Source organism: Haliotis rubra, unplaced genomic scaffold (assembly GCF_003918875.1).
Source record: "Haliotis rubra isolate DU_JTF1 unplaced genomic scaffold, ASM391887v1 Scf269, whole genome shotgun sequence".
NCBI lineage: Eukaryota > Metazoa > Mollusca > Gastropoda > Lepetellida > Haliotidae > Haliotis > Haliotis rubra.
The window spans coordinates 1,326,356-1,339,792 of record NW_025766769.1 but is presented as its reverse complement, the minus strand read 5'-3'; the positions used below and the strand labels follow the sequence as shown (position 1 = coordinate 1,339,792).

The 13,437-nt window shown below is 41.5% G+C and overlaps 1 protein-coding gene across 1 annotated transcript; it reads right to left on the bottom strand.

The window, feature by feature from the left end:
* Positions 1-551: 551 nt before the first annotated feature.
* On the bottom strand, positions 552-10,648 carry LOC124280494. Its single transcript, XM_046716433.1, has 6 exons — positions 10,461-10,648; positions 9,506-9,828; positions 6,959-7,186; positions 6,140-6,323; positions 1,766-1,884; positions 552-829 (listed from the first exon to the last, which is right to left on the bottom strand). Exons 1-6 carry the CDS (start codon positions 10,646-10,648, stop codon positions 552-554), a joined length of 1,320 nt encoding a protein of 439 aa, XP_046572389.1.
* Between the last annotated feature and the right edge of the window lie 2,789 nt (positions 10,649-13,437).

The following is a 13,437-nucleotide window of genomic DNA, read 5'->3' as shown; positions in this document are numbered from 1 at the left end:
GTAAGGATATACTCCGACACATTGTGTTCCCCATAATAAAGAAGGTGACATCATTCACCTGATGAAGGAGTAAGGATATACTCCGACACGTTGTGTTCCCCATAATAAAGAAGGTGACATCATTCACCTGATGAAGGAGTAAGGATATACTCCGACACGTTGTGTTCCCCATAATAAAGAAGGTGACATCATTCACCTGATGAAGGAGTAAGGATATACTCCGACACGTTGTGTTCCCCATAATAGAGAAGTTGACATCATTGACCTGATGAAGGAGTAAGGATTTACTCTGACACGTGGTGTTCCCCATAATAAACAAGTTGACATCATTCAACTGGTGAAGGAGTAAGGATATACTCTGACACGTGGTGTTCCCCATAATAAACAAGTTGACATCATTCACCTGATGAAGGAGTAAGGATATACTCTGGCACATGGTGTTCCCCATAATAAACAAGTTGACATCATTCACCTGATGAAGGAGTAAGGATATACTCCAACTTAGACGTTGACCACATTCTCAGCAGAGTCATGGTGCTGACAAACCGGAATCAGGTCAACCCCAGGCCCAAACCAACGATCATGGATTCCGGAATTCCCGTGGAACTCTTCCACATTGCGAATTCCGACTGACACACAAAGTATCCAAACAACATTGATGGATATACACACAACATTCTGGGATTACCGAAGCTAGTAGCTCCAAATCCAACGACAGTGCAGTCCTGTCCTGTCATAGCGTAGTCGGCGGTGGCGAGGCAGGCTGGGGCGGTGTTGGAGATGGCGTTGAAGTCGATGGGGTCGACCTTGAGGATCGCTACATCATTGGCTGCAACGTAATGAAGTTTGTAAATAAGAGCCAGTGTCTATGATTTGTTCAACTATACATGTACTTTCCAAAATATAATGACACTATTGGTAGAAATATTTTGGAAATATATACCTTAATTGACTACGAATGTTACCTATAGTTAATATTAATAATAATAATGGATATTTTATTGCGCCATTTTCCACCCACTGATACATGCTCAAGGCGCTACATAACATCATACATACAGTGCATACAGAGGATAAAATAGCAAAATAAGTATACATTGAAATTGATGACAGAAAGCTTGATTTTAGAGATAGGCTTTGGAAAAAAAGGAAGTCTTCAACTTAATTTTGAAAGTTTCCAATGTGGGAGACTGCTTTATGTGGAGAGGGAGAGAATTCCACAGAGTAGGACCAGCGTACTGGAAAGACCTCTTGCCAAAAGAAGAAAGCAGAACTTTGGGAACGGAGAGAAGACATTGGTCTTGAGATCTGAGAGTTCTGGTAGGGGAGTAGACAGTGAGAAATTCAGAGAGATATGAAGGAGCTTGATTATGCAAACATTTATACACAATGCAAAGAAGTTTGAAGTCAATCCGGAACTTGATTGGAAGCCAGTGTAATGATGAGAGTACAGGGGTGATATGGTCTCGTTTAGTGGTAAGGGATATAATGCCCTATAGTGATTCATAAACACATGCCCTGTCATCGTTACGCATGGTGATGATCACTGGATTGTCTGGTTCAGACTCGATTTGTTTACAAATAACATCATACAGCTGTAATACTGCTGAAACAAATATCTGCTCATGATATAGTCACAACTGTACAATCGACTCTGTTTCTGGCAGAGATTTCTTATGAATGTGGCAAGGGTTTTGTCGCTTCTCACGGACATTGATTGTTTCATGTATTGAATGTTGCAGGTTTCATCGACTGTGATTTTTACCTGTGGTTTGAGTGCTGTAGTTCTCATGCATCTCGAAGCTGTTGACGTTAAGCATGGTGGTTGATTCTATTGTTGTGTGGTTGCCCACATTCACCTGGATTTCATCAGCAGTTTGGAACCTACACAAGGAAGTTACGATCTGTGTTAAGGCGGTGCTTCCTTGTGTTACGAACTAATAACAGCTGACAAAATGATCAACTTGGAGGTGTATGCATATTAATCTAATTAAATACGTTTCAATATTAAATGCAATTATCTACAAAATCCAGAGCCCGTCGTTCATCGCTTCAAACAGCAGCTATCAACAAAATAATGATGATACCAGGTGGAGCAATCGGTAGGCGGTTCCTGTCTTACCTGCGTTAGCGGTCACAATCCCACGCAAATACAAGTCAACTGTTCTACTTATTCATGTATTAACTAAGGACATCCACATTCTACTTATCAATTTGTTAAGTAAGTACATCCACATTCTACTTATCCACGTGTTAATTCAATACATCCACAAACTACTGATCCGTGTGGTAAGACAGTACATCCTCATTCTACTTATCCGTGTGTTAAGACAGTACATCCAGATATTCCTTATCCGTGTGTTAAGTCAGTAAATCAACATTCTAGAATGTGGATGTACTCACTTAACTCACGGATAAGTAGAAATGTGGATGCACTGACTCAACATACGGATAAGTAGAATGTAGATGTACTGATTTAACATACGGATAGGTAGAATGTGCATGCACTGATTTTAGACATGGTCAAGCAGAATGTGGATGTACTGAATTAACACTGATAAGTAGAATGTGGATGTACTGACTTTACACACGGATAAGTAGAATGTGGATGTACTCACTTAACACATGGATAAGCAGAATGTCCATGTACTGTCTTAACACACGGATAAGTAGAATGTGGAAGCACTCACTTAACACATGGATAGGTAGAATATGGATGAAGTGACTTAACACATGGATAAGTAGAATGTGGATGTATTCACTTAACTCATAGGTTTGTATAATGTGGATGTACCAACTGAACACACACGGATAAGTAGAATGCGGATGTATTAAATTAACACACAGATAAGTAGAATGTGGATCTACGGACTTAACACGTGGATCAGTAGAATGTGGATGCACTGACTTAACACTTGGATATGTTGAATGTGGATGTCCTGAATTAACACATGAATAAGTACAATGTGGATGTACTCACTTAACTCACGGATAAGTAGAATGTGGATGTACTGACTTAACACACGTAAAGTAGAATGCTGATGCACGCACTTAAGACATGGATCAGTACAATGTGGTGCACTAACTTAAAACGTGGATAAGTAGAATGTCGATGTACTGACTTAAAACAAGGATAAGTAGAATGTGGATGTACTGACTTAACACATGGATATGTAGAATGTTGATGTACTGACTTAACACACGGTTAAGTAGAATGTGGAAGCACTCACTTGACACATGGATAAGTATAATGTGGATGTACTAACTGAACACACGGGTAAGTAGAATGCGGATTTACTGAATTAACACACGGATAAGTAGAATGTGGATGTACGGACTTACCACGTGGATAAGTAGAATGTGGATGTACTGACCTAACACATGGATCAGTAGAATGTGGATGTACTGACTTAACACGTGGATAAGTAGAATGTGGATGTACTTACTTAGCATATTGATAAGTAGAATGTGGATGATCTGAACTAACACACGAATAAGTAGAATGTGGATGTACTCACTTAACTCTCGGATAAGTATGATGTGGATGTACTCACTTAACACACGGAGAAGTAGAATGTGGATGCACTCACTTAACACATACATCAGTACAATGTGGTGCACTATCTTAAAATATTGATAAGTAGAATGTGGATGCACTGACTTAACACATGGATAAGTACAATGTGGATTTACTGATTTAACACACGGATAAGTAGAATGTGGATGTACTGACTTAACACATGGATATGTAGAATGTGGATGTACTCACTTAACACGTGGATCAATAGAATGTGGATGTACTCATACTTAACTCAGCTATAAGTAGAATGTGAATGTACTCACTTAACAAATGGATGAGTGGAATGTGGAAGTACTGACTTAACACACGGATAAGTAGAATGTGGATGCATTGAATTAGCACATCGATATGTAGAATGTGGATGTACTGACTTAACACAAGGACAGGTAGAATGACGGTCTACTGACTTAGCATACAGATAACTAGAATATGGATGTTCTTAATTAACACACGGATAAGTAGAAAATGGACGTACTGAATTAACACATGGATAAGTAGAATGTGGATGTACTCACTTAACGCACGGATAAGTGGAATGTGGATGTACTGACTTAACGCACGGATCAGTAAAATGTTGACGTACTGACTTAACACACGGCTAAGTAGAATGTGAATGTGCTGTCTTAATACATGGATAAGTGGAATTTGGATTTACAGACTTAACACACGGATAAGTAGAATCTGAATGCAGTCCCTTAAGACATGGATAAGTAAAATGTCGATGTACTGATTTAACACATGGATAAGTAGAATGTGGATGTACTGACATAACACTCGGATAAGTAGAATGTGGATGTACTGTCCTAACACACGTATAAGTAAAATGTTGGTGTACTGACTTAACAAACGGATAAGTAGAATGTGGATCTTCTCACTTACAACTTGGATAAGTAGAATGTTGGTGTACTGACTTACACGGATAAGTAGAATGTAGGTGTTCTGACTTAACACATGAATAAGTAGAATGTGTATGTACTGACTTAACACAAGGATAAGTAAAATGTGGATGCACTGACTTAATACAGGGATAAGTAGAATGTGGATGTACTGAATTAACACACGGATAAGTAGAATGTGGATGTACTGACAACACTCGGATAAGTAGAATGTGGATGTACTGACTTAACTCATGGATAAGTAGAATGTGGATGTACTGACTTAACTCATGGATAAGTAGAATGTTGGTGTACTGACTTAACAAACGGATAAGTAGAATGTGGATGTTCTCACTTAAAACTTGGATAAGTAGAATGTTGGTGTACTGACTTAACACACGGATAAGTAGAATGTAGGTGTTCTGACTTAAAACATGAATACGTAGAATGTGTATGTACTGTCTTAACACATGTATAAGTAGAATGTGGATGTACTGACTTAACACACGGATAAATAGAATGTGGATGTACTGAATTAACACATGAATAAGTAGAATGTGGATGTACTCACTTAACACACGGATAAGTAGAACGTGGATGTACTGATTAAACACACAGATAAGTAGAATGTGGATGTACTGAATTAACACACGGATAAGTAGAATGTTGGTGTACTGAATTAACACGTGTATAAGTAGAATGCGGATGTACTGTCTTAACACACAGATAAGTAAAATGTGGATGTACTGAATTAACACACGGATGAGTAGAATGTGGATGTACTGACTTAATACAGGGATAAGTAGAATGTGGATGTACTGAATTAACACACGGATAAGTAGAATGTGGATGTACTGACATAACACTCGGATAAGTAGAATGTGGATGTACTGACTTAACTCATGGATAAGTAGAATGTGGATGTACTGACTTAACTCATGGATAAGTAGAATGTGGATGTACTGACTTAACACACGGATAAATAGAATGTGGATGTACTGACTAAACACACAGATGAGTAGAATGTGGATGTACTGAATTAACACACGGATAAGTAGAATGTTGGTGTACTGAATTAACACGTGTATAAGTAGAATGCGGATGTACTGTCTTAACACACGGATAAGTAAAATGTGGATGTACTGAATTAACACACGGATGAGTAGAATGTGGATGTACTGAATTAACACATGGGTATGTAGAATGTGGATGTACTGTCTTGACACACGTATAAGTAGAATGATGTTGTACTGACTAAACACATGGATAAGTAGAATGCGGTTGTAATGAATTAATACATGGATAAGTAGAATGTGGATGTACTGAATTAATACAGGGATAAGTAGATTGTGGATGTACTGTCTTAACACACGGATAACAGAATGCGGGTGTACTGACTTAATGCACTGATAAGTAGTATGTGGCTGTACTGAATTAACACACGCATAAGTAGAATGTGGATGTACTGAAATAATACATGGATAAGTAGAATGTGGATGTACTGAATTAATACATGGATAAGTAGAATGTGGATGTACTGACTTAACACTCGGATAAGTAGAATGTGGAGTACTTACAAAACAAAACAGACAGTAGACATGGATGGACTGACTGAACAACGAGGGGAGTGGAAGGTAGGTGGACTGACAGAACAACGAGGGGAGTGGAAGGTAGGCGGACTTACTCAACACAGTGTGAAGCTGTCAGAATAGTGCAGGAGTCGATGATTGTAGCTCCACACACGGGGTTGACGCTGCCCCCGATGTTGAGGGAGGCGTAGGAGTCGTAGGCTCCCTCCTGTATTGCGATGCCTCCCATGATTCTTGTTGTTTTGGCAAGAGCTCGGATCGTTGAAAGATCGTTGCAATCTTGTAAGGGGAAGCAAAAGTTTCTCATCATAAACATTTCAAACTTGTCCTTGTAAATTCTGTTTTCTTTGATAAACAACAAACATAGCCCAGTACCGTTTGTTATGAAGTGAGTCAGCGGATTCAGTTTCAAACCTTTTTTTAACCACTAGACTACCCGCCGTCTGTTGTTAGGAAGCCTCGACATGACTAAACTATATATCATGTATTATACCCAAAGCATGCTGGCTCGGCTGCTGTCTACTGTTGTATCTATTCAAGACTGGTATGAATGTTGTTGGGATCACAGAAGTGGGTAGGTTGCTTAGTAATCTCATCATGTCAGATGTCTTTGGTACGACAATAAACTGGTTAAATAAATTGATGGGACAAAGTCACAAATAAACATATTTACAACAACATAAACATTCCCATTATATCCATAATCTCCCGGTGGGGATTGAATGGTCACTATGGATGCAAAGAAAAACAGAACTCGTTTGAATGGAAACCAACTGTACATATCTCATGTCTACATTCTTTGGTAGGTGTCACCGAAATCCAAGGGGTGCTGTTGTTTGACAGTCATTCTGAGGTGCAAATGCCAGAATACTTGTCGCATGAAATTGTTGCATCGCATTGACTCACACACTTACTGAGGGAGGGAGCAGCCGTGGTTGTTGTCGTAGTTGCGGCTGTAAAATTCGTCGGTAGTGTAGTCGTGGCTGTTATAGTTGCAGTAGTTGGCGTATAGGCCCCAGGCGTACACTGGTCAGACAAGACGCCGATGAGCTGTTCGAAGCCACATTTTGTGTAGCTGCTAGGCATGTTTTGAAGGAGATTGCATAACCACGCCTTACCAGCTGATGACAGGTCACTGAATGCTGCAAGTATACAATGTAGATAATGTAATGAATTTAATTATATTGTCCAACACCTTGTCAGTGGACGCCAAGCGTTGTCACATACATGGTATCTTAAGATACAACCATGATGGCGTGGCTCGGTCATGTCATTACAGTCTTTGTCATACCATTCGTTTTACTTTGAGGTGAGTGAGTGAGCGAGTTTGGTTTAAAGGCGGGGGACACCAGAAATGGGCTTCACACATTGTACCCATGTGGGGAATCGAACCCGAGTCTTCGGCGTGATGAGCGAACACTTTAACCACTAGGCTTCCCTACCGCCCTTTACTCAGAGGTGCATCCATGGTAAGACCTAGAACATATTGAGGGCGTCATGCAATAGACCCATACACAAACTCCGACGTATCCCGCCCGACAAATCTGACCTTGTTGGCTTTGATCAATCCAATTAAAGCAGCATTTTGAATTCACAGTCTTCTTAGACAATAATGTGATTGGCACTGCTTCTGACACTTTGGGTAATGCAGACTGCTACAGTGTTGGGGAGTGTTCACATTGCCTTAAGGTTCTTAGTGGATGAATCCCAGACAGCGCTTCCCGGGAGAAGTCCCGAGTGGTGCTGGCCAACGTGGAAAGGGTTTACGAGCCGTGAGCGAAGGATGATCGTAACCAACCTGATGATGCCGGATCTGTCTGAACCGTTCATATATTAAATAATAGCAACATTATATCGATAATGTCTATCACAGTTATGTATTTTTCATAAGTAAGGTGTCGGCATTTACTGAGTGAGCAATTTGTCTGAGAGGACCTTTGGGGGTCGGCATTAACTGAGTATGCAATTTGTCGGAGGCCTTTGGGGGTTGGTATTGGGTCAGTTGTTCAGGAATTTGTCGGAGGCCTTTGGGGATTGTAATTGGGTTAGTTGTTCAGGAATTTGTCGGAGGCCTTTGGGGGTTGGTATTGGGTTAGTTGTTCAGGAATTTGTCGGAGGCCTGTGGGGGTTGGTATTGGGTTAGTTGTTCAGGAATTTGTCGGAGGCCTTTGGGGGTTGGTATTGGGTTAGTTGTTATGCAATTTGTCGGAGGCCTTTGGGGGTTGGGATTGGGTTAGTTGTTATGCAATTTGTCGGAGGCCTGTGGGGGTTGGTATTGGGTTAGTTGTTATGCAATTTGTCGGAGGCCTGTGGGGGTTGGGATTGGGTTAGTTGTTATGCAATTTGTCGGAGGCCTTTGGGGGTTGGGATTGGGTTAGTTGTTCAGGAATTTGTCGGAGGCCTGTGGGGGTTGGGATTGGGTTAGTTGTTATGCAATTTGTCGGAGGCCTGTGGGGGTCGGTATTGGGTTAGTTGTTCAGGAATTTGTCGGAGGCCTGTGGGGGTTGGGATTGGGTTAGTTATTATGCAATTTGTCGGAGGCCTTTGGGGGTCGGTATTGGGTTAGTTGTTCAGGAATTTGTCGGAGGCCTATGGGGGTTGGTATTGGGTTTGTTGTTATGCAATGTGTCGGAGGCCTGTGGGGGTTGGGATTGGGTTAGTTATTATGCAATTTGTCGGAGGCCTGTGGGGGTCGGTATTGGGTTAGTTGTTCAGGAATTTGTCGGAGGCCTGTGGGGTTGGTATTGGGTTAGTTGTTATGCAATTTGTCGGAGGCCTGTGGGGTTGGGATTGGGTTAGTTATTATGCAATTTGTCGGAGGCCTGTGGGGGTTGGTATTGGGTTAGTTGTTCAGGAATTTGTCGGAGGCCTTTGGGGGTTGGGATTGGGTTAGTTGTTCAGGAATGTGTCGGAGGCCTGTGGGGTTGGGATTGGGTTAGTTATTATGCAATTTGTCGGAGGCCTGTGGGGGTTGGTATTGGGTTAGTTGTTCAGGAATTTGTCGGAGGCCTTTGGGGGTTGGGATTGGGTTAGTTGTTCAGGAATGTGTCGGAGGCCTATGGGGGTTGGGATTGGGTTAGTTGTTCAGGAATTTGTCGGAGGCCTATGGGGGTTGGGATTGGGTTAGTTGTTCAGGAATTTGTCGGAGGCCTGTGGGGGTTGGGATTGGGTTAGTTGTTATGCAATTTGTCGGAGGCCTGTGGGGGTCGGTATTGGGTTAGTTGTTCAGGAATTTGTCGGAGGCCTGTGGGGGTTGGGATTGGGTTAGTTATTATGCAATTTGTCGGAGGCCTGTGGGGGTCGGTATTGGGTTAGTTGTTCAGGAATTTGTCGGAGGCCTGTGGGGGTCGGTATTGGGTTAGTTGTTCAGGAATTTGTCGGAGGCCTGTGGGGCTTGGTATTGGGAAAGTTAGTTGTTCAGGAATTTGTCTTCAACAATAAACTAGGAATTGTTGTTATACCTTCATCGCGTAAACCACTGAGACTTGGCTTGAATGTAGTCATCAACAGTTGCAAAATTTTGTAAAAGATGTATGTATAGCTCCTTCCGTAGGACTTCTGTATTTGTTGATAAGCTTTGTAATTGGTGAGGGTATCGGTTCCTAGTATGATGCAGAGAGCCCTGCCAAGAAGGTCCTCTGGAATGTGATTGTAGAGATTCGACGGGAACGGTGGTGCGGTAGGAGGCGGTGTAGGAGGCTGCGTAGGAGGCAGTGTAGGAGGGGCTGTTACATGGTAAGGGTAGTTGCGGTGGTAGTTGTAGTGGTCATCGTTGTAGTAGTAGCTGCTGTTCAACAAAGTGAACAAATATCATTTCAGGTTTTGATTTAAGAACTTGATTTAACTGCTACCAGCTGCATGTTGAAATGGAATTCAGTTGCCCAACACAATACACACCCTGATCCCATACATCTACCAAAGTTCCAACACAGGTGCATACACTATATCTAAATACCCAAAATGGCTTATATACACACAAGGCTTATATATTTCTTTGACATGAACTTGGTTCGTGTAGACATAAATAATAGGTTCCTTTTTCCAATAATAGGTAGCATAGCTGCATCGTTTGATATAGCTAAATGGTTACCGTAATTTGTTATCTGCACACACACGCACGCACATATATATATATTTAAAAAAAGACTTGAACAAACTGAAGTATGCAGATTTACTAGAAATGGAAAATATGTCCAAGCGGCCGCCAACACACCACTCACTAAGTACGTACACACACAGGATAGCAAGCATACAATAAGAGAAAGCTTGAAGTTCTTCACCCTATGTTCAAGGGGAACCTGACATGCCTTAGAGTCTATTCGTTTTTTTCTGAAGACTCCATGATACATTTATTCACATACGAAAACACCTGTTCTGTCCAAGGTTCCATAGATTATGATAGAGAGACACACTTACGGTCGTCTGTATCCTCCACTTCCTGGACGACGGTAACTTCCCCCCGACCTAGAGCTACTGTATCCGAAATGGGGACGGAGTCCGCCATCCTGGGCAACAGTCAGGAGGACCAGCAAACACAGCACCAGCAACGACCTCATGATGAAGATGATCTGATTATCAATCCCTCGGCAATTTATAGCCCCCATAACTCCAAACAGGTGCGTGTGACGTCATCATCCAATCCACGGTTGACTTTTAACGGAAAGAAATCCCTATTGGTTTGGTTTTCAGAAAGTGTAACTCAAATTCACGTGGCAGCACTGCACTTTGTTTTACAAATACATCACATGTTCATTGGATAGATATAAGTTGTTATAAACATATATGCCTGGCCTGATATCGATTCAGTGACATGGCGCAATGCATCTACTTGAGGTTGTACATGTGAAGGACATTATGTTGTCTGTTGACAACGTCACCGGCGTTCTTCTATTGATCGACTTGTAACTGTATCCAAATAGTAACCACCCATTGTTTCTGTTGTTTGTCAATACACAAGATACACCTGTAGGATGGCTATGAGAGGTGTGGATAGACACGACACGACCGGTAAATGGTAATGTGGGTCTAACATCAACAATATTGTGTATACGCCACTTTCAGTTGCACTGTACATCTTGAACGATATGAAGCTTTTCAGACAGACGACTCCCACAGATGACAGGTTCCAAATCAATCTAATGACTCATTTTTCTATTGGTATGATAAAATTATGTGCTTCAATCTATCACCTATTATCAAATTGTGATTAAACGTTTGTTTGTCGAGACTTTGTTCAGGGCATGCCGAAACATGGGCTAATAAAGAGATACCAGTCATCATGTGGCCTATGATCTGACCAATCAACTTTTAGCACCTCCGAATTTTATTTTTTTTTAACAAATATCATTACGTTATTGTCAGGTGTGATTAAAACTATCAACGGTTGCGATCGTTCTTGGTCGAATGGTAAAATATAGATGTTGAGTGTTTTATATGAAAATGTACATTCAAACATACACATGGAACTTAGTTAAGCACCCCCATGTTTTAGAACAGTGAACAAGGTGTCAGAACTTTCATACTTCGAAAAGGGCAGTAATGCCTAATTATCTGATGGAAAATTGAATAATTGACTAAAGAAAAACAACAAAATGTAGACAATATGTTAATTTATAATTTCAGTTGGTTGTTTATCAAAATGAGGCACCACAAATTGATAACGACTGTCCGTGATGTAGCGCTGGCCATTAGGTCACCCTGGTCAACTTAACGTCATGGGAGACGCTACGCCTCCACCAAAGGGAACAGTAGGATGAATGTTCCTCGGCACAAAAGAAGTGATTGCGCATCCAATGTCTCTTAGACGACCATTCGTAACATGGAGCAGGAACCTGCTTTCGTCTGACTAATGGATCCATCTCCTGGTTCGAAGATTCCAGCGCCGAAGAGCACGAGACCACTGCAGACTGCCCTTGACGTTCAGATGTCAGAGATGGACGTCTGTTGTACCAGGGCAAAAGTCGTGAGACAGTTCCGCACAGCCCTGGTTGACAAACGTCTGTTGGGCATCCAGAATTGCTTCAAACAGGTGCTCGTGGTGAAGGGTTCACACCTAACGTAACGGGACACATTGCGATCTTAATGCTGGAAGGGCCTTCCTGGGCCCTGATCGATCCTTGACATCACTTTGGTGTTTCTGGTCTACTAATGACAGAGTCGCGGTACCCAAACTGACGCCCGATGGCCTTGAAGGACATGCCAGCTGCATGCATACCCACTATCTGCCACCTGCTCCTGTGAAGTCATTTTAACGTGTATGGATGATACGGGTGGCATATTCACATTTAAATAGCCTTGAAAGCCAGGCACAGATAGAGCTTTCCAAGATACGAGTGGGTAGCATGATTTAATAATAATAATAATAATAATAATGTGTCCATTTATATAGCGCCAAACTCCACACTAGGTAGGCTCATAGCGCTAACAATCAAGGCACAGCACATTATTACCCCGGATAACCCATGCATTACATGCATGTGGGCTGCGTTCTGGCAAACCCTCTTAAACCTTGTCTTTCATCACCTGAAATGTGCTATTAAACAGTGGTATCATTGACACATCATCATCATAGAGGTCATCTTAATGAAAGTTATAAGGGTCTGCCTAATTTAGTTCCTTGTGCATAACGATAAGTAAAGCGACAAAAGCTTCAAGCCACAGGCGGTTCCCGGTCTTGGCTAGAGACGTCATGTGTTATGGTTGCATTGAGCCTACAGTGTGAAAGTGTGCGTTAAAAAGCTCGACAGCAGAGGACGTAGGGCAACTGATCGTACCACCTGGTGCTATTACCTTTATATACAAGCAGATAGATACTGATGCTGAAATGCTCGGCGTTAAACAACGAACAAAACTTCATGCATGAAACAAACAAATAAACAAGTGCTCGTAATATGGTCGGAACTTTTACTATCGGCTCTGCTTTTCTCAGCGATTTCTTCTGGATGTGGAACGGACTTTGTGGCAATTATTTCATGTGGTTCATTTGCATTCTACGATTTATGTTTTTTTCTTTAATTTCAAAACCTGACGCAACGGACTAGTTGGATGCATCCATACTATATTTTGACAAACATATCGGAGTGACTGACACATAGTACTGTAAGTCGTAAAGCCTCTCAAGAACCACACTAATACTATATGCCTCTCAAGAACCACACCAATACTATATGCTTCTCAAGAACCACACCAATACTATATGTCTCTCAAGAACCACACCAATACTATATGTCTCTCAAGAACCACACTAATACCATATGCCTCTCAAGAACCACACCAATACTATATGCCTCTCAAGAACCACACCAATACTATATGCTTCTCAAGAACCACACCAATACTATATGCTTCTCCAGAACCACACCAATACTATATGCCTCTCAAGAACCACACCAAT

Coding starts and splice junctions, on each gene's coding strand:
- LOC124280494 (XM_046716433.1), bottom strand. CDS start 10,648: ATGGGGGCTATAAATTGCCGAGGGATTGATAATCAGATCATCTTCATC. Junction 7,187..9,505: donor CAGTGGTTTACGCGATGAAG/GTATAACAACAA, acceptor GTATACTTGCAG/CATTCAGTGACCTGTCATCA. Junction 1,885..6,139: donor ACAGCTTCACACTGTGTTGA/GTAAGTCCGCCT, acceptor TTCCTTGTGTAG/GTTCCAAACTGCTGATGAAA.